Raw genomic sequence first — 23413 nt, forward strand, 5'->3', positions numbered from 1 at the left:
TGCGGGGACGTGTGGGTGTCGGTATAGGTGTGTGTGTGTGTGTGTGTGTGTGTGTGTGCGTGTGGTGGCCCAGTACGTGCGGGTGTGCGAGCGGTGTGAGCAGCGGAGAAAGGGGAGAAAGGGGAGGGCGCAGAGACAGATATAAGGGGGGAAAGAGCAGGGGACTAGTTAGTGCGTGCGTGCGTGCGTACTTGCGTGCCGGCGTGCGGGACGGTGCAGCGCAGCAGGAGAAAGAAAACGTCGAGGAGACAACAATAAATAACAACACAATCAGCCCGGGCGCAGAGGAGGTTGCCGACGTTTTCGTGCCTGCCCGTGCGGGAGCTGCCGTAAAGGTGGGAAAAGGACCAGCAATAAAAGGACCTGGGCATGCAGCAGAGCAGACGCCGGCGCCCGCCCCTTTCCCCTTGGCCACGACGCCCTGTGCGCCGCCCGGGCTGGTGTGCGGCTCTTCCGGACGGGCTGCGGCGGCTGCGCATGCGCGTGCGCGTGCAGCTGCAGCTGCAGCTGGCTGCAGGCTGCGCCGCAGGCCGCAAGGCGGCGCCGACTAAACGGGACTAGACTGCGCTGCGCTAGTTAGTGGCTGGCGCTGGTGCTGCCGGCCGAGGGGCCTGGCGGCCGCGCTGCGTCGCAGGCAGGCACGGCTGCTGCCAGGTAAACAGCACCGCGCGCGTCCCGCGCGCGCGCCGCCCTTGTTTTGTTCGTCACGGATCGTCTCGTTGCCCTCGTTTCGCGGCCCCGACGCCAAGGCAAGGGCAAGGGGCCGGGGGCCAGTGGCGGCTAGCGGGCAGATCGGCGCAGCAAGACGTGGTTGAGACGGCTGCGCTTCGTTCCGCGCAGTGCGTAGGCCCGAGGGCCGACGGGGGCGTCGGGGTCGGCATCGCAACATAGATACCGCACCACGCGCCGGGTGAGGGCGTCGCCGCTGATGCGGTAGGCAAGGGCGTGCCGGACAGCGGTGTCGACGCTGCGGCCGCCGCACTGCGTCAGTGTCTGGCGCCGGCGGTCCGCGTGTTCCTGGAAGAGCACAAAGCGCCCCGCGGCGGCAGCAAGCGCGCGCAGCCGGCGCTTGTAGGTTGCGGGGCCCAGGTCGACGGCCCGGGTCCCGCTGTCGGGCGCGCAGTGGCCCAGAAACACAGGCAGCAGGGGCACAAGCAGGGTTTCGTCCGCAGGGACTCCACCCACGTCATCCAGCAGGCGGCGGACCTCCGCCACCAGCGCCCGGCCGCACGCGTCCGTGCCTGCCTGCGCCGCCTGCGCCGCCGGCCCCTCGGCGGGCCCCACAAAGTGCTGGCCGGCCACGCAGCGTCCGGCCCGCAGCAGCTCGAGGCGGCGGCTCCGCACAACCACGTCCTGCAGCTCGTACTTGTTCGCACCGTCGACGGCAAAAGACGTCTTGCCGACACAGCGCACCAGGGTGGTCCCGCTGGCGCGGTGCACGTAGAGGCCAAACAGGCTCAGCAGCGGGGTCGTGGACAGGCCGTGCTGGTGCAGCTCTTCGGGGCCCAGCACGGGCTCGTCGAGCACGAGCTCGCTCATCGGGAGCCGCATGGGCGAATACTCGTAGCGGGTGTAGTGGTACGAGGCGTCCTGGCGGCCCACGAGCTGGCGTCTCAACTGCGCCTTCAGCAGCACTCTGTTCCGGTCTGGCATTGTCACGGCGTTGGCGCCAGCAAGACCGTGTGTCCACCCGGCGTGCGGCAGCGCTGCAAGAGAGGGAGGGAGGACGTGAAGGAAGAGAAGAAAAACATGATGCGCCCCTAGCGCGTGCCTATCTGACGGAAAAAAGCGCCAGCAGAACCCTCACCTAGTTCTGTATGCCCCATCCACCCTCTCACGCACCCACCTAGCCCCACCTACACCAACCCGCACACACACACACCCACTCAATGTCGTCCCTCGTGGAGTACCTCGAAGACCAGCAGGCGCTCGAAAAACAGGCCCGTGAGCAGATGCCCTACGACCCGAACGAGTGCACGTTCGCCATGGGCGCCTTGCGGCAGGAACTCTACGCCTGCCTCACCTGCTACAGACAAACCGCCCAGCTCAACGCCGTCTGCTACGCATGCAGCATCCGGTGCCACACCTCCCACGACCTCGTCGAGCTCTTCACAAAACGGTCCCGCACCTGCGACTGCGGCACCTCCAGAGTCAGCGGCCCCTGTCTCGTGCGATACCCGCAGTGGACAAAGCTAGACGCCGAGTTCCAGTCCGAAAACGACTCTCACCGGTTCACCCCCGACATCCCGGACTCAAACAACAGGTACGGCCACAACTTCAAAGGCGAGTTCTGCGACTGCAATATGCCATACAACCCGTTGACCGACAGTAACATGCACCAGTGCACCTTCGGAGTAAAATGCGACGAGGACTGGTACCATGAAGAGTGCATCATGGGCCTCCGCCCCGGAGTGGTGAACAGAAGTCCGAAAAGAGCTGCCCGCTCGCAAGCCATCCACGGCAGAGATAGACTCGATGAGCTATCCGAGCCAGGACTGGACGCAAGTAGCGATAACAAGGTCAAGGCAGAAGTGGACGATGAAGACGAACATGACGACAATGATGAGGAATATGATATTCTCCCGTTGCCCGGGTTCCCCGACCTGGACTCTTTCGATTCAACGATATGTTGGAAATGCGCCTCAGAATACCCAGCCGAAATGGAACAGCTAGTAAACACTCTACACTGCGAAACGGTGTTTCACGTCCCCGCTATAACAATAGATGAAAGGATATCCATGATTTCTCCCGACGTTTCAACCACAGACGAAAAAGCTTCCAAACGTACGAAAAAGGACTTCCCCAAAACAATATTTTTGAAAGAAGATTACCGCGAGAAGCTGAAACACCATGTCGACACCGAGCCCTCTAGCAAACTCTCTGTTCTGCTCAAAAAATACCCCTTCCTTTATCTCGATGATCCAATATACAGGCCTCCAGATGATGATGATGACGCTTCTTCTGTGTTCGAGCTTGGAATCCGTGAACTGGGAAACATGCCAAGTGACCAGGCAGCTCAGGGCTTGGCAGCTTACGAGAAAATCAAATCAAAACTTACAGAATTCCTCAAACCTTTTGCCCAGGAGGGCAAAATAGTCACAGAAGATGAAGTAAAAGCTTTCTTCAAGTCTGAAACAAGGAAGTAAAAAACAGTACCACCGTTCTACATTTTTAATTTACCATTTTATATAAGCAAGTAAGGAAAAATTAAGCTTTTAAGGGCTCCACTTAATGTCTTCTCTAAATAGTACATCGGAGGTCAATGAGGTGTGTTGTTCCTACTGGCTCGAGAAGTACGGGAAGTGGCAGCAACACCACTACCACGCTTTTCTAGTTCCACCTGCAGAGCTTTCAAATATCCATTCCAAACTAGACAATCGTTCTCCATCTCTTTGACTCGTTTATTAACATATGCTTGTTTCTCAACAATGCTTTCCACTTGTATCTTCTTGAACAACCCCTTGGATTCATCTTCAAGCCTTTTCCCCTCTTCTTGCAACCGTTTAGTAACCGCAGACAACTCGGCAGCTCGTGATGAAGTTTCCTGATATTTCTGCCTTATAGATAACGATTCAGCATCGCACTTATCCAATGTCACTTGTAACTCACTCAGCTTCTTTTTTAATTCTTGAATTTCATCATCCTGTTTCTTTGTGTCGGGTAACTTCTCAATGGCTTTACTACTGTATAAATCGTACCTCTCCTTTAAACCTAACTGGCCATCTTTATCGCTACTGGCTATCAACTCAAATTTCTCACATTCAGCAATCAATCGACTTTTGACTTTATTTCGAGCTTCTATCTTCACTCCCAGATCTCGATCCTTCTTGTATAATTCTCCGCAATCAAAATTTCCTCGATCAATAACATATTGCCTCTCTGTTTCGTCCAAATGTACAAACTCTAATTGCCGCCTGATATTGTTCATCCAGGAAAGCATAGCCTCCAAAGTTTCAGTGATCAAATTTGTGAGATGTGATTGATATTGTCTATATGTGAAATTATCGGGAATCGTACAATTAGATTCATTGGAACTCAATTTCATACGTTTGACAGAATGTTGAATTTCTTGCTTCACTTTAGTCATTCCCTCATCTTCTTCAACAATTTTCTTTCCTTTTTCCAATTTCTCATCAAAAAATGTATATTTGTCGAGTTTATGGAGTCCCAATATCGTTGATAGTTCAAAAGGTGAACTTAAAGTTGCTTTGACGCCATCAATCAATGTATCATCCAAAACATGTGGAATTTTCGTTTCTATCGCAGGGTTAAAGGGGTATGTATATTTCTCTGGGTCAACTAGCCAATCTATAACTTTATCAGAAACAGACTGTATCGTGAATGGCGATTCCACCTCAACTTCCGGCCATGCAGCAATCACAGAAAGGGCAAGCAAACGATTGAATCTGGCCTTTTCATCCGAAGTTTTCCCCTTGAAATTACCGTTGATGTTCGACAAAGAGACAGTTTCACTATCGACACCATTATTGTTATTCCCAGTAGCACCTAGGGCTGCAGATCTCGATCTTCTTTGTTTATTTCTCTTAGATGTGTCGCTGAAAATGGCTTGTTCATCATTATTCAACTCCCATTCGTAGTGCTCAAGAGATTCTAAAACAACAGGTTTAAGAATCGGAACTTGATGATGTAAAATGTTTGACACCTCTTCAAAGTCCGTAAAGTTTGAATCTAACGATAAGATCAAATCACTTTTCAAATCTTCAAACTGGAGTAAATATTTCAATTGCGATGACAGAATAAGATATACGTTCAACTTCTTACTTTTCTTTTCAATCAGCATTTTGCAGAACTCCTCGTTATGCTTGGACAGTCTGGGTACATACTCCTCCTTATTATCACGGACTTTATGGGAAGGAGTACCATCCTTATCGGTGCTCTTTTGATCTGAAGAGGTGACAGCAGCTATAGCTGCTGTCACCTGTGCTTGTTGTTCACGTGCACGCTTTTCAGCACTGGATGGACGTCCACTTTTTTTCTTTTTCTTTTTTTCCCTTTTATCATTTGAGTTTGATACAGTATTCCCGTTATTTGATTTCAAGCCAGGGGTTGAATCATCTTGAGAATCATACAAATTGCTTGAGTTGCTATTCTTTTTACTTTTAACCGATGACTTTTTCTTCAAGTTCTCATTAGTGTTTGAAGTTTCAGAAGATGATGGTGATGATGACTTTTCCGTGACACTTTCGATTTCTTCTTTGTGGAAATCAAAAGATCCATGATTGTCATAATAGAGTGAAGATCCGGAAAATCGATAGTACTGCAGTCCTCTTTTTCCCAATAAAAATGATTCAATAAGGTCCATTTCTTTGGCGTTGGATACACTGATAATAATTGTTTTTCGTACATCTCTTTGAACAAGTTTATCTAGAATCTCGCTGACTTGATAATACTTGTTGGAAAGACTAATAATGTTTTCTTTAGAATTCAAAAGAAGTAAGTTTCTAGGTATATAGTGGTCAACCAATAGAGATGGATGATTAGTTATTTGCTTAACATTGAAGATAAATGCGTCAAACATCGACTCATCTGACATAGTCCCTTCTTCTTGGCGTTCAGCAGCGGGGCGTGAAGATTGTGATTTTCCAGTTTGCGTGTCATTTGGCAACGATGTCAAAGAATTCAATGATCTGGTCTCAGTTTCTTTTTGTAAGTAAGAGAGGATATGAGGTTTGTGAAGCTGGATTAGAATGTCGATCAAACATTTCTGATAGACAGTTTGTCCTAGCGGGAGATAAAACAAAGAAGGATCCCCTTTGACTGACATGATAATGGAGATGATCAATATTCAACCTCTTTCTACTAGTTATGGGCAGTAAGGACTTTTCGAGATAAAAATCTGTTGGAGAAGAAGGAAAGAGCTTTATAAATTTGATCAAGACTCCCTGAAATAAAGTGTAGAGAAGGGAGAAGGGAAGGAAAGAAAGAAGAAAGGAAAATTGGGAAAAAACGCATGAAGATGTACGGAAATGGAAACCGCGTTTTAACGTCTTTGACGTCCACAGAGCGTAATGGGAGCAGATGCATTTAGTAACTATGGCTCTCTCTGAGAGAACATCACGTTCAACTAAAAAAGAAACAGTACATAAGAAAGTGTAAATAAAGATTAGAAAGATGAAGAAGGGGTCATGAAAGGAAGGACAGAGAAGGAGAGAAGGGAAGGAAAAAGTGATGGGCGACAAGGACTCAACAGAGTTGGATAGACCATTCATTCAATGTGCGATCTGTTCCAGTGTCGTATATACTCGTGAAACCCATGCGTTTTGTCTCCTCTCAAAAAACAAAAATCACAATTTTCATACGGACATTTGAATCCAACTGTTTCAGACCAGCTGTTCTTGCCGAGTTTGTAGCATACAAACCCGGATTCGGGTAATTTGGCAAACTCGCCCATGGAGTTAATTCCGTGCGTATTAATGAGATGACCACGATAACACGAATTGTTTCTTTCGTAGAACAACGAGTCGAACTTTCTTGAGTCGGAAACTTTGCAAAATGGACAAAGCGAAGGGTAGTCTCGTTTGAGCTTTTTTCCCTTGGAGTTGTACTGGATATCCATGGTGTAACGTTTCACTAGAGGGTCGTATTCGTTTTTCACCTCCGATGCCATATACACATATTGACTATCGCCATGTTGTTTTGCGTATTCCATGGTGTATCCATTTGGCGTGTTGTACTCTTTGTACAACCTGATATTCGGTAAGTGTCTGACTATTTGTTTTGCACAGCCGTAGCTGGTTTTGGATACTTTGAAGCAAGATTTGCACCTATGTTTGGATTGCTTTATTTTAGGTAAATCATCTATGGGCTCAAAATGAGTTGGTAAGCAATTTTCCGGGACGTTATTCATATCCTCTTTCCAGCTGGCTAATCTGGGTAGTGATGGTGAGCTGGGTTGAGTGCTGTGGTGAATGTTGGGGACGGCTACTTGTTGTGACTTCTCCACATAAGCAGTAGGAGCAGGAACTGATTCGCAAGATTGAGGGATGTTCACAAGGGAAGTAGGGTCCGTGCTTGATTTGCGAAAGAACAGTTCTGCATCTCCTAAATGGCTTCTTCTTGGATACTTTTTCGAGACTTTGGCAGCTGCAGGCCCAACGTTGTGGGAATTGTTATTAGTAGAGTAAGTGTAATTTCTCTCGGGCTTTTCGAAAAACTGCTCTTCCTTCCTAGCGTGCTGGTGGTTGTCGGCACTGTTATGCCTCTCGTAGAGGTCCATATTTTTGTTGGAAAAACCATCCATTATGCCATCGGTGGGGAAGAAGATTTCAATCGGGTCGGCAGTTGCCAGTGCCAAGTCCTCATCTGTCGGACACGGGAAAAATCCAACATAGGGGTCAAACAATGACTTTTCAAACTTGTTGTCGAGTGTGGCAATAGAGCTCAGTTGGTTTGAAAACTCATCGCAAAGCGCCTCCTGAAGTTTATCCAAGGAAGTTTCAGAGTTGTTGAGTCTGCTGGTGCTTACCGTGGTGGCGGAGCTAGGCTGGGTCAGGTTTTCCACCGTTGAGTCGGCGCTTCTGGTGTTGGTTGAGTTGGTCGGAGAGAGCTCCACCACGCTCAGGTCGTCGACGGTCTTCGAGCTTGGGAAGAAGTCGGCAAACATGTCATCTATTTTGCTGAACCTGTTGAGCGTGATGCTTCCCTCGTCGTGGCTGTCGGAGTACTTCATCTTGCCGGTGTCGCTTGTACTTTCGGTAGCAGGAGCAGAGGAAGCCGTAGAAAGCAAGCAAAGGGAAAGAACTAGCTAGCGGACGGGAAGTAAGTAACAAGGCAAGGAAAGGTCAAAAAGGTGCAAGCCACGGGTAGCCCAGGATGCTGAAGATGATGAGGCAAATTATTTTCGAACAACCCTACTCTTGCGCAAAGATACCCCCCAACACGGCGTTACCGTATTGACACAAGCAACAGAGTAAAAACAAAATGCAAAATGCAACCTATTAGCCACTATTGTTCGAAAGTTTAATGCATGCAGCATGTCAAATCCAGAACAGGCCAAAATGAAAGATTACCGACCACGATAAGCTGAGTCTTCTCCCCTAGACTCGGCTATCGGCATACTTCGGTGCAGTTAGCCACAATAGGCCTCATAGTGTCTCGGACGTTGTCCTACCCTATTAGTGCACCCCAGACCACTCTTTCGGCAAATTCGAATCCCACTTACAGTGTTCTAGATCCATCTTCTTTGTCGAGGCAGAAACAGAACATGTCCGAGTTTTCTGCCCTGCTCATCATTCTCCCGTGTAGAAGCCTATATTGCGCCGTAATTAAGGGCACCGTCCAATTACAGGCCCCACTTTCGGACGGCACCTCACGACATTCTTTACAGACATGGAACCATTCGCCTTGGTCATCTCTACCCCTCATTTCACTTTCGTTGCCCCTCCCAGATCCTTCTCTTGCTCCCTCTTCTTCCTCTTCGTCCTTGCACCATTAATCGGACACCCTTATCATGTTCTGGTTCTCGCTCCATATCCTCATTACGTAATCACAAACGTGGGATTTTTTTTTGTTGATTATGTCAGCACAGTCGATCGGCCCAAAATGCCCAAGGTTGGTCTCCGGGATTGACACGGGAACCGGGCGCGTGCTCTCTTTTCCTCCCTCACTCTGGCAACGGTTTCCTCTCTCTGGGGTAAAGCTGTGAGAACAGCCGGGATGTTTGCATGACTGTGTTCCAACCGAGGTGGGTTACTTCGGCTTACTGGGTGGCAGAGATCGGCAGTGGGCGTCTGTAGGCTGGAAGACCGAAAAACTTGTTATACACCGAGCAGCTGCGGAGCGAAACGATGTTCAAGCTAGTGTCCTCCATGTTCAAAACGGCCCCGGTCTCCGTGATACCGGTTACCCGAGAGGTTGTGCAGAAGAGAAGCAGTCTCTGCTCAAAACTGCAGCACATTTACAAGGCGCAGATTGGCCTGCTTTCGAATGCGCTACCAAGGGAAACTGTGGACCGGATTCCCTTGTTGAAGTATTACACGGCGTTTGGACAGCAGTATCTCGACCAGTTATCGGAGCTGGAGAACGGTGAGTTGGAGAAGACCGAGTTCTCAGAGGAGCGCTTTCTCGCGTTGATAAACAAACAGCTCGACTCCAAGGTGCTGGAGCTTGAGAGCATCAACCAACGGATCACGCCGAGCGACTTGAGGCTGCTAGACGAGAACTACTCCAAGCAGATCGACGCCTTTTTCTCCCACTTCCACACGAACCGCATAGCGGCCTCGTTTGAGCTCAAAGAATACATATACCCTGAGCCGCTTTTACAGGTGCACGACGCCAAGAGCGTTGTCGACCAGGCCGTGAAGACCACGTCGCAGATGTTGACATTAAACGACTACCCGGTGCCGAAGTTCAAGCAAGTGTCAGCCGTCGACGGAGATCTCAGTGTCTACTGTATTGCCCCCCATGTCGTGCATATAATGTTCGAGTTGTTCAAAAATGCCACGCTCCCTTCCATCACACACGGGAAGCCCATTCTGATCAGCATATATGGCGAGGAGGCCGACCCGAGCACAATAGTGTTCAAAATCAAAGACAACGGGGGTGGGATGCCTCCTTCCATGGTGAAAAAGATCTGGCAATTCCACTACACCACCACCCAGGATAACGAGCGTGACCCAATCCACGGTTTTGGCATGGGCTTACCCTTGTGCAAAGTGTTTGCTGAGTTCAACGACGGCTCCTTAACGTTGGTGAACGAAGAGGGGGACGGTGTGACTGTGTATTTGAAGCTCCCTAGAGGGGTCCGCAAATAATCACAGTAAGCGATTGTAGCTATTAGTGTATATAGACAGAGTTCGAAAGATGAAAGTCACATATTAGCATGTTATAGAATCATGGCTTATTATATTAAAGAGATATATAGACATATCCATATATCCTTATGAAAGCAAAAACTACAAGTATAAAACTCTAGTTCTTCTTTTGATCATTTTTTCGACATCCTTGCCCTGGTATTCCTTCTCGGCCTCTTCAATCTGATACATCAACTCCTTTGCATCGGTCTCACACATCACCTCGTCCCGGAATATGAAATAGTCACCTTCCACATTCAACCCACAAATGACGCATTTGAGACAGTCGATGTGGAACACCTCATTGATCTCGTTCTGCAGGCATTCACCTTCAACACCCTTATTACAAATCCAACACAATGATCCATTCAGTTCGTGAAAATGGCGCTCGCAATATGGTTGATCGCCATACACATAACATGAGCTACCCTTATTGAATTTAGAACCACACTTATGGCACCCAAAGCACGATCTGTGCCATTGTCCTGATAGTTGGTTGTCCTTGGACCAAATCTTCTTTTCGCTGTCCAAAATGATGTCCCCACATTTACGGCAAGGTCCTTCCCCAGGAGGATAGTACAGCTCTTTATGAGCAGTAATAAAACTTGCTTTGCTTTCTTCAAAATTGATATCTTTATCTGGAGTGGTGAAGCCAGATGACATCTGCAGAGGAGTGCTACCAAAGGATGGTGTGTTGCTATTGTGTGAAAGTGAAGCATATGGATGATGGCTTGCGTGAGCAGCTTCCGTATCTGAAGTCGATGCTGCAGAAGAGTGAGAGTGCGGGTGTTGGTGTTGATGTGGTTGCAATTGTTGGATTTCAAAATGACGTGGTGGAATTTCGAAACTTCCCATTGTTTGTTGCGAGGTATCGTAGTGTTCTCCCGATACATCAGCATCCCGATAATCTTCAGCTTCCTCATTTGGCCCACCTGAAGCAAGTCCAAAATTATCTATATCATTAATCAAATCAGAAATGCCATTGGCATTCAAAGCCTTAGGTTGAGGAGTTTCGGAGTCAGGAAGAAATGGGTTGAGCGAAGAGCTAGGTGTATCAACGATGTTTGCACTATGTCCGGTGAAACCTGCAACTGAAGGTTTTCCTGCTTCAAATAAACCGTCCTCATGATCATAATCCCCCTGTTCAGCATCCTTGAATGAAGCTATATCGTGATCTTCACTTGATGAGTCACGATTAATAGTCAAGATAGGAATTCTAGCCACACTAGAATCTGGAAGAACTTTTGATATCTCTGAAGGTACATTTGATCTGTAAGGATCGTTCATGTCCAGTGACGACTTACGGTCTTCTGATTCTCCTTCTTGAATCACGCTCATCTCGTTTATCTGGTTGAAATCAACTACATTGTCGTTCACCACCTGCAGTTCCTGCTGATCATCAGTGTCTTCAGAATCAAAACTTTGAAGATTGTAAATTTTCATGTCATTGGTCCCCAAGGTACTTATTCTTTTGTTGTCCTGGTTATATATATTTTTCATGTTAGGTACTACCGGTAGCATGCCTTCACTTTCGGTCGATTGAATTGTTTTTCTCAAGCCGCCTAATCCTCCCAAAGTTTCCTGAGACAGATCCCCTGTATAATCTTCTTCTTTGTCATTGCCATGTAACATAAACTTCTCATCAAATGACTCGACCGAGCTTTCGGACTTGAAGGATTTTGCGGGAGACCCTGGTACTAGACTCCTTGAATTACTTTGTTCTGGGGCACTCAACTTGGTATAAGACCGTGAATCATCAGCATATACGTCGATATTCTGTCCGTCAGGTTGGGATACGACTATATCTGGATTTGTAAAAGCATATTGTGAGGCTGATGGTACCCCACCCGGATGCTGATTGTTTCCAAAGTTAAGAGGGATGTCTGTGTGCTCCTCCATGTTGGGATCTGACTCTGAATCGTAGTATGGCCTTGGACCGTTAACTTGGGGAACCTGTCGGCTGTACAATTCATCTGCAGCGCCGTGATGAACACGTTTGCTTCCTTCCACCCAGATGTCCTCCGGTGGTGACATGAAATCACCTTCAGCTTCTGATTTATATGCAAGTGTGGCAGTTGGTTCAAGCTTTACTCTATCAGTTGGATTATACTCCAAGTCAGAATCGATGGTATGTCGAGGTGTATCTGATAGTGTTAAGTTTGGAACAACCGGCTCTGGGTATGTTTTTTCCTTTGATGAATAATTATTTTGTTGAAGGGGGGAAGCTGTTGGAACGGTTTGGTTCTGTTTAGCAGTATGCAAATTCAATCTTTGACGAGCATAGCTTAGAATACTATTTTTCTTCTTGATCTCTGACGATGGAGACGAGGAAGAATCGACCGGGGAGTGTGTCGATGAAGTTGACTTGTCAAACCCGTGGGCCAAGTTTGGAGTTGAGTTGTTCGAAGGGTTGGTTGTGAAGTTTCTAGTTTTCCCAGAAGGGTTTTTGAACCGCTCACCCGCTTCGTGGTTATCGCTGGCATTTGATCTATACTCTGTAGTCGACCTAGACGATGTATTTTCTGTCCTCATCTGGTTGTGCGAGTACGATCTAAGGGGTACTCGGTTTGGTGATTTCTGTGACGACGATGAGGATCTGTTTGAATGGAGCCTGTTTGGCGGGTGGAACTGGCCGTTGTCCCCATGATACAAGTCATTCAACCGCGGTGATCGTGTGCCAGACGAGATGCTTCTATCTTTTTCAGGCTTGTAAACATCAAAGCCTGCTCTTTCCATGACACCACGTACCCGGACCTTTGTTGTGAGCGGTGGGAAAGCACTGTGGAACTTGACCTGCTGGTTTGGAGACTGCATGAAATCCGGAAGCGAATCCAGGTCCAAGGGTGTTGCAGCAGGTTTGAAGAAGTTGCTACTGCTTGACATCTCTGTTATTTTTCTATAATCTGAGTTATACTAGTACTTGCTTACCTTCCGCTCCAGCCCGAGAGGAAAATCTGTGGTGTCCAGTTAAGTGATAGCAATAGTAATGATCGCAACTGTGCTTTCTGACTAGGAAACTAATAGGCTTCCCAAAACAAACAAGCAAGGAAGCACACATTTGGCCGAAAAGGACAAGCCATGTAGATCGCACACACACGAAAACAAACTCTTCCGGGCCCACGTTACAATCGAAGCCTAACAGACATCGCTCAGTGAGAGCTCCAAAACAACAACAAAGAACATTTCGCTAGTGTCGGAAAAAGAGCCTAAGCCTTGGCGACGCGCCGGTCTGCTCCTGGCTCGCGAAACGGGTTGTGTGTGTAAAGCGTGGGCACCACTGTGGTGTAGAGGAAGCTGAACGCAAAAAGCAGGACATAGACACCAGAAAAGCCAGCCATGGTGGCGAACACAAAGAACTTCTCGAGCAGGAAGCAGAGGTAGCCGTAGTAGCGTGCCAATGTCTCCAGCAGGATGATTTCGTCCAATGAGGCCTCCGCCTCAGAGCTGTTGCTCGTTATTACTGCGATGTCCTCCCGCTGGTCCTGCTCCACCCACTCTCCCCCATCCCCGTCCCGTAGCGTATTACGCCCCCTCTCTATTTCCCGTAGTGCTGGCTCGGTTTGTCGCCCGGGCTGGTTGGGGTCAAATATTTGTAGCGACTTCCGCTGCTCTGCGTCTTCGACAATGGTTGTTGCAAAACTGGTTGTGGTCCCCACTGCATTCACTGCCGAAATCGAAATGGAAGCAGGCGAGGTGGGAGTGGATGGGATGATTGCAGGACCGTTCACGCCGGTCTGTTTGTCGTCGTTGTAGGCCGTGAATATTGAGGCTTCAGAGCCGTTCTCCCGGATAAAACTCTTCCCATTTAGTCTGTTTGTTTCTCTGTCCTCCTCTTCTCCATCCGCCGTGGAGCTCGGAATTGCGTCGGCTGGGTTTTCGGAGCCATTTTCTGGATAAGCCATATACACAGCTTCGTTATTCATTCCTCAGGAAGTTCTCCAAAATGTTTGCTTCGAAATGCTAGCGGTGGTATTGACTGGAGCTCTGTTGTATAGGAGAAGAAGAAAAAGTGACGGACAATAGTGAAACACGCTTCCAATTCTCTTTTGGCAACAGATGAGCCGCCTGTTCTAATTACAATAGAGGCATCGTCTCAGCTCGGAACAAACTCCGCGCCCTTGGTGGCATTCATCCTGTTTTTCTCCTCACATAAAACATGCGAGTGTTGTATCTTGGGATGTGTGATGCAATGAATGCTAGAAATATAAGTCCAAAAGAGAGTTAGAAGCGGTTTCTTTTACATATAAATGGGGAACGATATTGAATAAAAAAGGTAGGAGGAGAAGGAAGTTTGGGGTGCGTCAGGTCAACCTATTGTCCGGACGAGGGGAAAATAACGCCTTTAGAGAAAAAAGTACCCAGCAGATCACCACGAAAGGCAACAGTATGCATGTGCTGAAAACAGTAGATGGGAAGTTTAGAAAAGTTTGAACGATGCTGGCAGTTACCTGCCTGCTTTGTCGAGCCAGCAGAATTTTGGTTCGGTGAATACCTCTATATTTTTCAAGTTTTGTTTGAATGTTCTTGCAATGGTCAATGGCTTTGGTCACCGGCACATTTATTAGCTCAAACGGAGGCAATAAGTCAAACACGCTTAATGTCAGGCAGTACTTGGCTAGAAGAGGATACGGCAGCAAATCGGTGTTTTTCATGCTGCTATGTTCTAGTCCAATTTGCTCATAAATTCTCTTGCCGTTAGCCAGGAAGTACTTTTGCAGGGGCACATTGTATGCGTCAGAGAGTATGACTATTCCCATAGCAAAGCTGTCACAAGCGGTGTCCATACGCGCAAATGCATCGCCGACAACTGCTGAAATGACATTTGCGTTGACGACAATTCTACTTTCCATTAGATGGGCAATACCAGATTGAAGTGAAGCGAATAAGTCGGAGATTGAATGGAAAGATCTGAGTATTTTGCCCTTATCTTCCATGCTGAGTTCACTGTGCTCCTGGTTTATTAGTTCCGGTATATAATGTCGACTGATGATTTTCAACTCCAGGTTGGTGCGTTTGATGTGTTGGTAGAAGTGAAAAAGAGATACCTGATCTTTCAACAAATCTGGCTCGAGCATATTGATAACCTGGTAGCTTTCCTCATTTATACCCCAGTACTGACAGTACGATGTGGTCTCTATCTCATACTCTGAGGCTCGCTGCTTCAAGCTATTGACTGTCAGCTTCCTGCTGAGTAAAGAGCTCAAAATGTTGTTTACCGGTTCATAGTGGGAGTATGTGACAACTTCCTCTCCGGGATTCAGCGGGCCTGTATCAGTTGTCTTTATTCTCTTTCCGAACACTATGAAAGAATCATGCGAAAGCTCAGAGAGGTGAGAATCTCCACATTGCTGCGAGTATCTATCGAAAATAGATGAGTAGGCTGAATCTGTGGAGTACAGTGTTCTCTGTCTCATTCTTCGATACGCCACTGCGGCAATTTTGGCAATCACTGCTCTCTCTGTAGCCCAGCCAGTTGTAGGGAAACGATCAACACCAAGATTAAACCCTTCTACATCAGTATCTTCGGCGAAAGTAGGCTCAAGGTCATAAAGTCGATCCGTCATATTCTGGGGGGGTCCTTCGAAAATATAAACAATAACATAACATTGAATAAGGCGCGGTGCGCCGAAAACGGATTATTAGCCGAGAGCATACTTTGGGGCCAACACTCGGTTGTATCTTCTCAAGGAAACAGAAATATGTCACAGACGATACAGCCATTATAGGCAACACCACAAAATAAGAGTATGCTTATACAGTATCCAATGGTACGTAGTCCTGGCCGGCAGAGCGCTGTTGGAACTTGTACTGTAATCTTTTGTAAAGCAACATGCTCAACGTGCCAAACGAGAGCCCTGTGACGAGAATGATGATAAAATGTACAAGCTTTTGGTTGTTGTCCCCATCTGGACCGCCAAGTTCTCGTAGCTGTATTCCCAAGAATATCTGAATCAAGTACTTAGGGGAGCATACAATGGTTGCAAGGAAAAATGCAAGGGGAGATAGGTGGGGTACGCACCCGAGCCCGCCATTGGTTATCGAGTACGGCAAGGGACACAACTTCATCAACGTGAGAACAAAGACCTCCTGTATGAACGTTGTGTCTGAGTCTTTGATGACAGAGACGAAGATCTGCAGGTTGCTGTGGGAATCGATTATCCTCTGCGAGGCGTCCTTGAAGAAGAACTTGAAGGAGCACAAAGCAACAGTAGACATCACGCTAGACGTGATTGCAATCAACGGGAAGCCCTGGTAGCCGTAAACTATTCCGATGATAATGCAGAGAGATGAAAACCCGATAAGAGGGGGAAAGCTCACAATACCAATTAACAGAGCGAAAATCAATATGCCCTTCGTCTTCATTTGCCTAATTTCATCCGAAACAGATACCACGTAGCTGATAATCTTCTGATAATTCACCAAAATGACGACAGATATCACCGCATGAGCTATAAGACCGATCACTACCCCGATTTTCACCGGTGTAGAAAGGTTCCTGAACCACGTTCTAAAGTTACCACCCGCTGATACTACTATTTCTCTGGCATTGTTCATGTCCGGGTATGTGTGGAGCTGAAGTTCGTCTGACTGTAGAGTCTGGACTGTAGGCGACCTCTATCAGGGCTTCGCCCAGTCTTTTTACCCGATGTCGAAGCTTCTTTCCTGCTCTTCCGCAGAAGGCTTGGTTCCTCACCTTTCAGCCTCCGCCGATCACGTGCCAAAATTTTCAAGGAAAGTATCTTACATGATTTGCTCCTGGTTCCTTCGATGTTTTAAGGCTTTGCTTAATATCGCCTAACACTCCGCAGATCCGGTAATAACTAAAATCGAGGGGGCCGAATATAAGCTGTGAGATTCATGCCTGGATTAGGACTGAAAAGTTTTCGACTATCCCACTGGCTCAGGCTCACAACGTGGAGGAGATGGTGCAGAAGACACACACTTGTGACAAGACGAGCAAACCTGATCATAAATGTCTTTCTGCTTTACATTACGTTCATCGCTTTCAGAAATTGCATAGATGCGTACCGATTTGGAGAGCCATTGTGGTATGTAACGAGGCATAGTCTTGTAACGTTGGTGAAGCACGATGAAACAAGAAAGCTTTACTTTGACTCAGGCACTGTCAAAAAACCTTTGGAACACAAGGACGTCCGTGTTCTTTTACGGCAAGAACATCATAAAGCAATGGAAGCTTCTTCATTGAACTATACACATTACTTTGAGGAGTTGAGTCAGAAAGTGGAGAATGTGCAACACAATCCGAATGCTAGATTGCAATTTCAAGGCGCAGGAGAAATTGCATTCAAAGCCTTCATGCAAGACTTCGCCAATCTAGCTGTGGAAAATACCCTTAGTTTTCCACATCCAGAACGTGTGATTTTCAATGGAGGCAAACCTGTCATTTGGGATACAGTTTTCATAGATGACGCTTATACAAAGTTATCCTACGATTATTTGTCAAAATTGATGGAATTTGACAACATATTTTTGAAGGATTTGAATTTGAAAAACAAAATCATCACAAGCTCACTACCGTTGGAAGATTGTCCGTTCTACAGTGGATCGGGATACGTTCTTCTTGGCGGAAGCACTTACTCTTGGTATTCTTTGTTGGCAGTCCAGTCTCTGCGAAAAGTCGGATCCAAAAGGCCCATCGAGATTATCATTCCAAACAAGCATGATGTGGATGAGCTCCTTTGTGAGACGGTTTTCCCCATGTACAACGCAAAATGTGTGACATTTGAGGATGTGTTTCCGAAGCCGGTGTTGAAGAAACTAAATGCTACGGGATATCAACTCAAAGCTCTTGCAATATTAGCATCTTCATTTGAAAAGGTCCTGTACCTTGACTCGGATGTATTTACTGTCGAAAACCCAGATACACTGTTTGAATCAGAGCTATTCCAACACTATGGTTTGATCACATGGCCTGACTTCTGGCGGCGTACCACATCTCCGGCACTATATACAAGTCTGGGACTCAAGTTCTCTTGGAAGCCTGTCAGATTTTTGAATGATTACTTCACACCGAACGAGCTCCTGTACCAGAGTAAAGAATTGAAAAATCCAAAGCAAAATGTGAATCTACACGATTTGAAAGGCACTTTACCCGATTGGTCCACAGAGGCTGGCTTGTTATTGGTTAATAAATCTACCCACTTTAGCACCCTTCTTCTTGCTTTATATTACAATTTGAATGGCCCAGCTGGCTACTATCCGTTACTTTCACAGGGAGGAGCTGGTGAAGGTGATAAGGAAACATGGTCGCTGGCAGCACAAGTCCTTGATAAGCCTTGGTGGCAAGTAAATAATCAACCGGATAAGACATACGGAATTTGGTTGAGGGATCGAAATTGGATTGTTGACTCCTGCATTATTCAGGTTGATCCAATGGAAGACTTTGAAGGTGTTTTGGGCTTGACCTGGATACAGGAGTATTGGAGAAAAGAGATGATTGATCGAGGTGGGTACGTTTACAACTATGACTATTCATTCGGTAAACAAGGTTACGAATATTCCAAAGTCATGGGAGCAGCGTTGGGCAACGGGGGAATTGCCAGCTTCAACAAAGATGGTGCAAAGTTTTGGAGACCAATGTACGATGAAAAGGCCAACATGGAGCACTACTCTGTGCCCATGTTGTCAAGACCAAGAGATATGTTCTACCATCTTCACAGTCCAAAACTAGATCCTTGGCACTATGTTCTTGACGATCTATTCATTGACATGAACAACCAGCCCATGAGAAATTTCGGGACTGTTTGGACTCGTTTGGGTTGGGACTTTGAAAAATGGATATGGGAAACTGTACGGGAAGACATGTGTGATAGTAAAAAGGATATCGAGAGTGTCAACGGACTCAATGCCAGTCAAATAAAAATTCTTCGTGCCGCTGTTAAAAAGTTGAAGTGCTTTCAAGGTAGGGACTACGAGAGAGTTTGTAACGGAGAAAAGGGTCGACTTGATAAACGAATAGAGTGGTTGGAAAAAGATGGGAAATCGGCATTGAAAAATTCAGGAAAACCGCCTTCTGGGTGGAAATTGGATGGCACAGAGCGTTCTCGGATACGAGATTTTGTAGAAGATAGGTGGAACGAAGACACTTGAGTTATGTCGATGCTAGCTATGAAATAGATTTATATATAGATTGGAAAGATACCCCCCACATACGCCGCATACCGTAAATGCTTGCATACGGCATTGGCTTACGCAATCAGAGAGCTGTTGAAGACCTGACACCACAGTATCTAAGAAAGATAAGCATGAGGTACTAGTTGTTCTTTGCAACGGTCATAATTTCTCTGCATTTGGATTGCTGAGAGTATCACCTGCGGGTGCCATGTCATCGTCTAGTGAAATAGCCAAAGGTCAGAAACCTCCATTCGCTAACCTTTACGAGGTGAAACATGTTGCTGAGAATGCCTGCAAGGCCTGCATTTTGTGCTTCAAACCAACAAACACAGTTTTGATAACGGGAGACAAGAAAGATTGGTTCTATGTGTGCGATGTACACCTGAAAGATAAGAACTTTGCAAAACTTGTTTACTGCAATGGTCTAGGTAAAGATACAGAGGCAGAATGGAGAAAATTGTGCGGTACGGTGGAAAGTTTGCAAAGGGAACTCCGTAAATTAGAAAAAAAGGAAAGAGACAAGTTGGCAAAGGAGAAGAGCTGGCTTACGGTGATTCCGAGTTGGGGGGCCAAAAAGGATGAGTCGTTGAAAGATGAGGGGAAGGTCAAAGACAAAGAAAATGGAGAGGAAAATGGATCCACACCTGAAAGTGAGAAGGCCAGCAGGAGCAAGGAGGTTGTGGCCTCTGAGCTGCACGATGGAGAACAGAAGCTTGCGGCTTTTGAGCGGGAAAACATCAAGTATCATCTAGAACAGGTTTTCTATCGGGGGCGATTACTACAAGATTTCAAGAGGAAGAAGCAAGCGGAGATTGAACAAAAGCTGGCGGCCGGGACGCTCTTTCCGACCCTGGATGGGTTGTCTAGTCTAAAGAACTGAAATTTAAACATTAGATATTGGGGTTGTGTTGAAGATGAGTTGAGATACACCTAACAAAGCTCTATAACGAATTAACCAAACAGGCTTTCCTGTTTCCACTTAGCACCTTTAACACCACGTACCATTAGATCCATGGTGAGCGTCTTCATTGCGCCGTCGTGCAGCTGGACGTCAGCGACGGGCACTGTTTTCACATATGTAAAACCCAACTTCTGGTATATTTTCCTGTTTCTTGGATGGCTGCTCTCCAAATAGAGGGAGGCACCGATTTTAGTGTGGCCGGAGGGGTTTGTTCCGGCCTTATTCCGTTGTCGTTCGTCGTACTTGGAGAGAATGTCGTCCTCCTCCTTGTAGTACCAGGATGAGTGCGCAGACTCGTTGTCCGAGAAAGAGGAGTACCCGGAGTAGTCGGTGAGATTATCGGAGTCCAAGTCAAAGGCGAAGTTGAAACTCTGTATCTCACTGTCCAACTTGGATTCTTCGTCGCTGCCCGTGCTGGCCTTGGACCCTGTTGTACCATTTTTGTTGTTTCCTAGGTCGTCGTCGTCATCATCATCGTCATCATCGTTTGGTTGCTTGTACACGTCGATGTATTTCTGACACGCGTAGTCGACCAACTTCCTCGCCAACCCTTTGCCTCTACCCTTCGGGATGGCGCCAATGTCGGACAGATACCAACTGTAGTCGAACTCGTCTCCTAGGACCTCCTCTCGATACTGGTCCAACAACTGCCACTGCTCGTCGAAAACCCGTTGGCGGGTTTCTTTGTTTGCCAACCAGACGAACTTCAAGTACCCGCCCTGGTACATGCTCCATAGGTAAGAGAAGAGACTCCTGTTTTCGGCATTGTCCGAGTCCTTCGTGGCCTTGCCCTTATCGGCGCCCGTCTTGGACTTCCCCTTGGACTTCTTCTGAGGCTTCTGAAAGCATGCAACGGCCAGAAATGGGGCGTCTGGGTCGTCCTGCTCCCCGTCGAGGTCCCGTATCCCCACAAGGAGGCCCGAGAGTATTGTCGAGTACGTTGTGGCCTCAAAAAGCGCCAAGTCCATCTGCTGCTTGAGGTTCGACTCCTTGATGCCCGACGTGAGGTAGTTCACGTACTTGTCGTCCTGGAAAGCAATCTGTAACGTGCGTGCAGCCTTCTTGTAATCCTTTATCGTGAGCATTTCGACGTGCAAGTTTTCTCTCGTATTTAGAGACTCCCGAGGTTCCGCCGTGTGATCTCCCTGCCGAGCCGGCGTCTCCAACGAAGAGGCCGTCAGGTTCGGTGACGACAACGACGATGTCGACGACGTCGTCGTCGACCCTGTAAAGTTCTTGAGTGTGTTTGAAAGCGTTGAGAAAAACATCGTGCTGCCGGAAAACAAATCGAAATGAGTTAAACCAAGTGAAATCAGATCCGTATCGATGTCGATGTCGTTTTTTATGGGCGCCGGCTGCCTTCTTCCTGCTGTTAGGCTTTCAAAAAGACTGTGTACGAAAACACACACACGCCACGAGGTTCCGCTTGTCGTCGCAGGCCGCTGCACCCACCAGGCACCGCCAGAACCCCTTATATATCACTCTCCCACCCAAACCTTTCTGCGATAAGCCCTTGCCTGGCGTCCTGTCTCCCTGGCGGGTCTTCCGCGGTGCAGGCCGTCTTCTTCAACACCGCGGCCGGCTGGGGCGAGGGGCCGAGAGACACGGGGAAGGACAGCCGCTGCTGCTACTGCTGCTGGTGCATTTAGATAGATAGATAGAGAAAGATTATACACTGTGCTGGGGGTATCCCACAATACTCCTGTTGCAGCCGGGTCAGCGCTTGTGCTCGACGCTCTCCCGGACGGCGATGGCCAGCGTCTCCTCGACGTTCACCCACGTCTCGGTCTCGTAGGCACAGCTCATCTGGACAAAGCTGCACCCCCACTGCTCGGCAAGCCGGCGGCCCTTCTCGACAAGCAAGGGAGCAGCGTAGGGAGAGTCGATGTGGGAGCAGACTACGACGACGGGCGGACGTAGATCGGAGCCTAGCTGCTGCTCGATGTAGGCCTCCATCTTCTTGCGCTGGGCCGGGTCCTGGAGCTCCTTGAGGTCCCGGGCCTTGTCTTTATTCTTCCACAGTTGCTTAAACGAGGAGGAAAGCGAGAGATTGTCGTACTCCTTGCCGACCTCCCAGCTGTAGTGGTAGCGGTGGTACTCCTTCCAGGCCTCCATGATGGACGCGTACAAGCTCTCGAGGATCTCGATGGCGGCGAGGCCGGTGTCCGTCTCCCGGGCACGCTCTTCCTTGCGCTCCCTTCGCATTGTGTCGTTGGCCTGAGTGCTGGTGTTGCCGATGCTGGCCCCCTTGCCGACAATAGGGATGCCCGGCGTGGTCGACGGGTTTGCGGTGCCCGCGTGGCGGTTGTTGTCCTCGTTGTCGTCGTACATTGGTGGCGGCGGTATGACGTCGGTGTTCTCGAACTCGGGGACACACGAGTAGAAGATGATGTAGCCGTCGACGGCGGCGTTCAAGTCGCTGATCCCGGAGCCCGTGATGAGCGGCTTCACGCGGGACCGGTAGTTCGTGTTGTATTCGTTCGCAAGGTTGCTGAGGATGTCTCTCGACAAGCGGTTGTCTAGCGAGCGCTCCAAGAACGGGATGAGGTCCTCCTTGAGCACGCCCGGCGTGTCGATGAGCTCGACCAAGATCGGCGTCGTCACGGGCGCCCGATAACGGCTGCTACGGCCAGCCCCGGTTGGGTCGTCGTCGGACAGCGGGTCGTCGTCGTCGTGTATGGACGAGAAGCTGTGGAGCGAGGGAAATTTGCGCCCGGCACTGTTGTTGAAGCTGTGCCCAAAGCTCTGGCCCCTGCTGAACGACGCAATCGGCGAGTGGAACGAGTTCAGCGGGGAGAACTTCTCCTCGTCAAAAAGGTCTGGGTTCGAATAATCGAGGTCGTAGTAGTCGTGCGTCTCGGCAAGAATCGCCTCGGACGTCTCGTTGACAGCGCCGGCGCCGGCCCCGCCCGAGTCGCCTCCGGTTGACGAGCCAGACACCTGCTGGTGCCGCTTCTTCAGCAGCCGGATGTTCTTCCTGCTGATCTTGTTCAACAGCGGTCTTGAGAGCTCCATGCGGGCGTCATCGGCGCCACCGGCCGTGCCGTCGTTCCCGAGGAGACCGAGCTCCTTCAAGTCCGTGAGCGAAACGTTCACGTCCAGGATCGCCCTTGACGTTTCCCGCTTCGGCTGGAACTGCAGCAGGATCGGCGAGTTCTGGATCGTCGGGTAGTAGTTTTCCAGCGAAATGTGGTTGGCGATGATTGACACAAACGCCGACTTCGACGACTTGTGTGGACCAAGTATGGCGAACCGCAGCGGCTTGTTGGTCGTGGACTTGAACACGTTTTTCTGCGGGCCTCTCGCTGAGGGTGGCCGGTAAGATGACATTGCCTGGCCTGGTTTGGATGGGGTGTGTCTAGTAGTCTCCTCTCTGCTGTGTCCTCTACTGAAAACCGCGTGATGCGCAGTCCGTCCTGGCCCAGCCCGTGCTTATGTGCGTGCCGTAGCGTGCGTGTCTGGAAATATTTTGCAACAAAAAATTTGGGAGGGAAAATGTGTCAGC

The 23413-nt window shown here is 48.4% G+C and overlaps 11 protein-coding genes across 11 annotated transcripts; 4 read left to right on the plus strand and 7 right to left on the minus strand.

The window, feature by feature from the left end:
* Nucleotides 1-780: 780 nt before the first annotated feature.
* Nucleotides 781-1653, minus strand: PICMEDRAFT_10941 (hypothetical protein; the record flags this gene model as incomplete). The annotated part of the gene is made up of 1 exon (XM_019159733.1): nucleotides 781-1653. One exon carries the CDS (start codon nucleotides 1651-1653, stop codon nucleotides 781-783), a length of 873 nt encoding a protein of 290 aa, XP_019019126.1.
* Nucleotides 1654-1904: 251 nt separating this feature from the next.
* PICMEDRAFT_19001 (hypothetical protein) lies at nucleotides 1905-3125 on the plus strand (the record flags this gene model as incomplete). Its single annotated transcript, XM_019162101.1, has 2 exons — nucleotides 1905-2698; nucleotides 2732-3125. Coding segments are annotated over 2 exons (1188 nt in total), but the record flags the coding sequence as incomplete, so codon positions are not given.
* Nucleotides 3126-3259: 134 nt separating this feature from the next.
* PICMEDRAFT_72013 (hypothetical protein) lies at nucleotides 3260-5785 on the minus strand (the record flags this gene model as incomplete). Its single annotated transcript, XM_019164073.1, has 1 exon — nucleotides 3260-5785. The coding sequence occupies one exon, from the start codon at nucleotides 5783-5785 to the stop codon at nucleotides 3260-3262; it is 2526 nt and encodes an 841-aa protein (XP_019019128.1).
* A 124-nt stretch (nucleotides 5786-5909) lies between these two features.
* PICMEDRAFT_122506 (hypothetical protein) lies at nucleotides 5910-8020 on the minus strand. The gene has a single exon (XM_019159902.1). The coding sequence runs from the start codon at nucleotides 7688-7690 to the stop codon at nucleotides 6227-6229; it is 1464 nt and encodes a 487-aa protein (XP_019019129.1). The 5' UTR covers nucleotides 7691-8020; the 3' UTR covers nucleotides 5910-6226.
* A 787-nt stretch (nucleotides 8021-8807) lies between these two features.
* PICMEDRAFT_72015 (hypothetical protein) lies at nucleotides 8808-9773 on the plus strand (the record flags this gene model as incomplete). The annotated part of the gene is made up of 1 exon (XM_019164074.1): nucleotides 8808-9773. The coding sequence occupies one exon, from the start codon at nucleotides 8808-8810 to the stop codon at nucleotides 9771-9773; it is 966 nt and encodes a 321-aa protein (XP_019019130.1).
* A 141-nt stretch (nucleotides 9774-9914) lies between these two features.
* On the minus strand, nucleotides 9915-12695 carry PICMEDRAFT_10946 (hypothetical protein; the record flags this gene model as incomplete). The annotated part of the gene is made up of 1 exon (XM_019159734.1): nucleotides 9915-12695. One exon carries the CDS (start codon nucleotides 12693-12695, stop codon nucleotides 9915-9917), a length of 2781 nt encoding a protein of 926 aa, XP_019019131.1.
* Nucleotides 12696-13018: 323 nt separating this feature from the next.
* On the minus strand, nucleotides 13019-15376 carry PICMEDRAFT_72017 (hypothetical protein; the record flags this gene model as incomplete). Its single annotated transcript, XM_019164075.1, has 2 exons — nucleotides 13019-13737; nucleotides 14305-15376. The coding sequence occupies 2 exons, from the start codon at nucleotides 15374-15376 to the stop codon at nucleotides 13019-13021; spliced, it is 1791 nt and encodes a 596-aa protein (XP_019019132.1).
* A 187-nt stretch (nucleotides 15377-15563) lies between these two features.
* PICMEDRAFT_72018 (hypothetical protein) lies at nucleotides 15564-16367 on the minus strand (the record flags this gene model as incomplete). The annotated part of the gene is made up of 1 exon (XM_019164076.1): nucleotides 15564-16367. The coding sequence occupies one exon, from the start codon at nucleotides 16365-16367 to the stop codon at nucleotides 15564-15566; it is 804 nt and encodes a 267-aa protein (XP_019019133.1).
* Nucleotides 16368-17129: 762 nt separating this feature from the next.
* Nucleotides 17130-18914, plus strand: PICMEDRAFT_21365 (hypothetical protein; the record flags this gene model as incomplete). Its single annotated transcript, XM_019162197.1, has 3 exons — nucleotides 17130-18352; nucleotides 18470-18665; nucleotides 18726-18914. Coding segments are annotated over 3 exons (1608 nt in total), but the record flags the coding sequence as incomplete, so codon positions are not given.
* Nucleotides 18915-19155: 241 nt separating this feature from the next.
* Nucleotides 19156-19827, plus strand: PICMEDRAFT_72020 (hypothetical protein; the record flags this gene model as incomplete). The annotated part of the gene is made up of 1 exon (XM_019164077.1): nucleotides 19156-19827. One exon carries the CDS (start codon nucleotides 19156-19158, stop codon nucleotides 19825-19827), a length of 672 nt encoding a protein of 223 aa, XP_019019135.1.
* A 71-nt stretch (nucleotides 19828-19898) lies between these two features.
* On the minus strand, nucleotides 19899-23238 carry PICMEDRAFT_30992 (hypothetical protein; the record flags this gene model as incomplete). Its single annotated transcript, XM_019162665.1, has 7 exons — nucleotides 19899-20661; nucleotides 20722-21012; nucleotides 21076-21180; nucleotides 21731-22039; nucleotides 22190-22531; nucleotides 22592-22779; nucleotides 22849-23238. The coding sequence occupies 7 exons, from the start codon at nucleotides 23236-23238 to the stop codon at nucleotides 19899-19901; spliced, it is 2388 nt and encodes a 795-aa protein (XP_019019136.1).
* Nucleotides 23239-23413: the final 175 nt, after the last annotated feature.

This window comes from Pichia membranifaciens (genome assembly GCF_001661235.1).
Source record: "Pichia membranifaciens NRRL Y-2026 unplaced genomic scaffold PICMEscaffold_2, whole genome shotgun sequence".
Lineage (NCBI taxonomy): Eukaryota > Fungi > Ascomycota > Pichiomycetes > Pichiales > Pichiaceae > Pichia > Pichia membranifaciens.

Excerpts from the sequence above, each read along its gene's own strand:
- PICMEDRAFT_122506 (XM_019159902.1), bottom strand. The coding sequence starts at position 7,690 with ATGAAGTACTCCGACAGCCACGACGAGGGAAGCATCACGCTCAACAGG.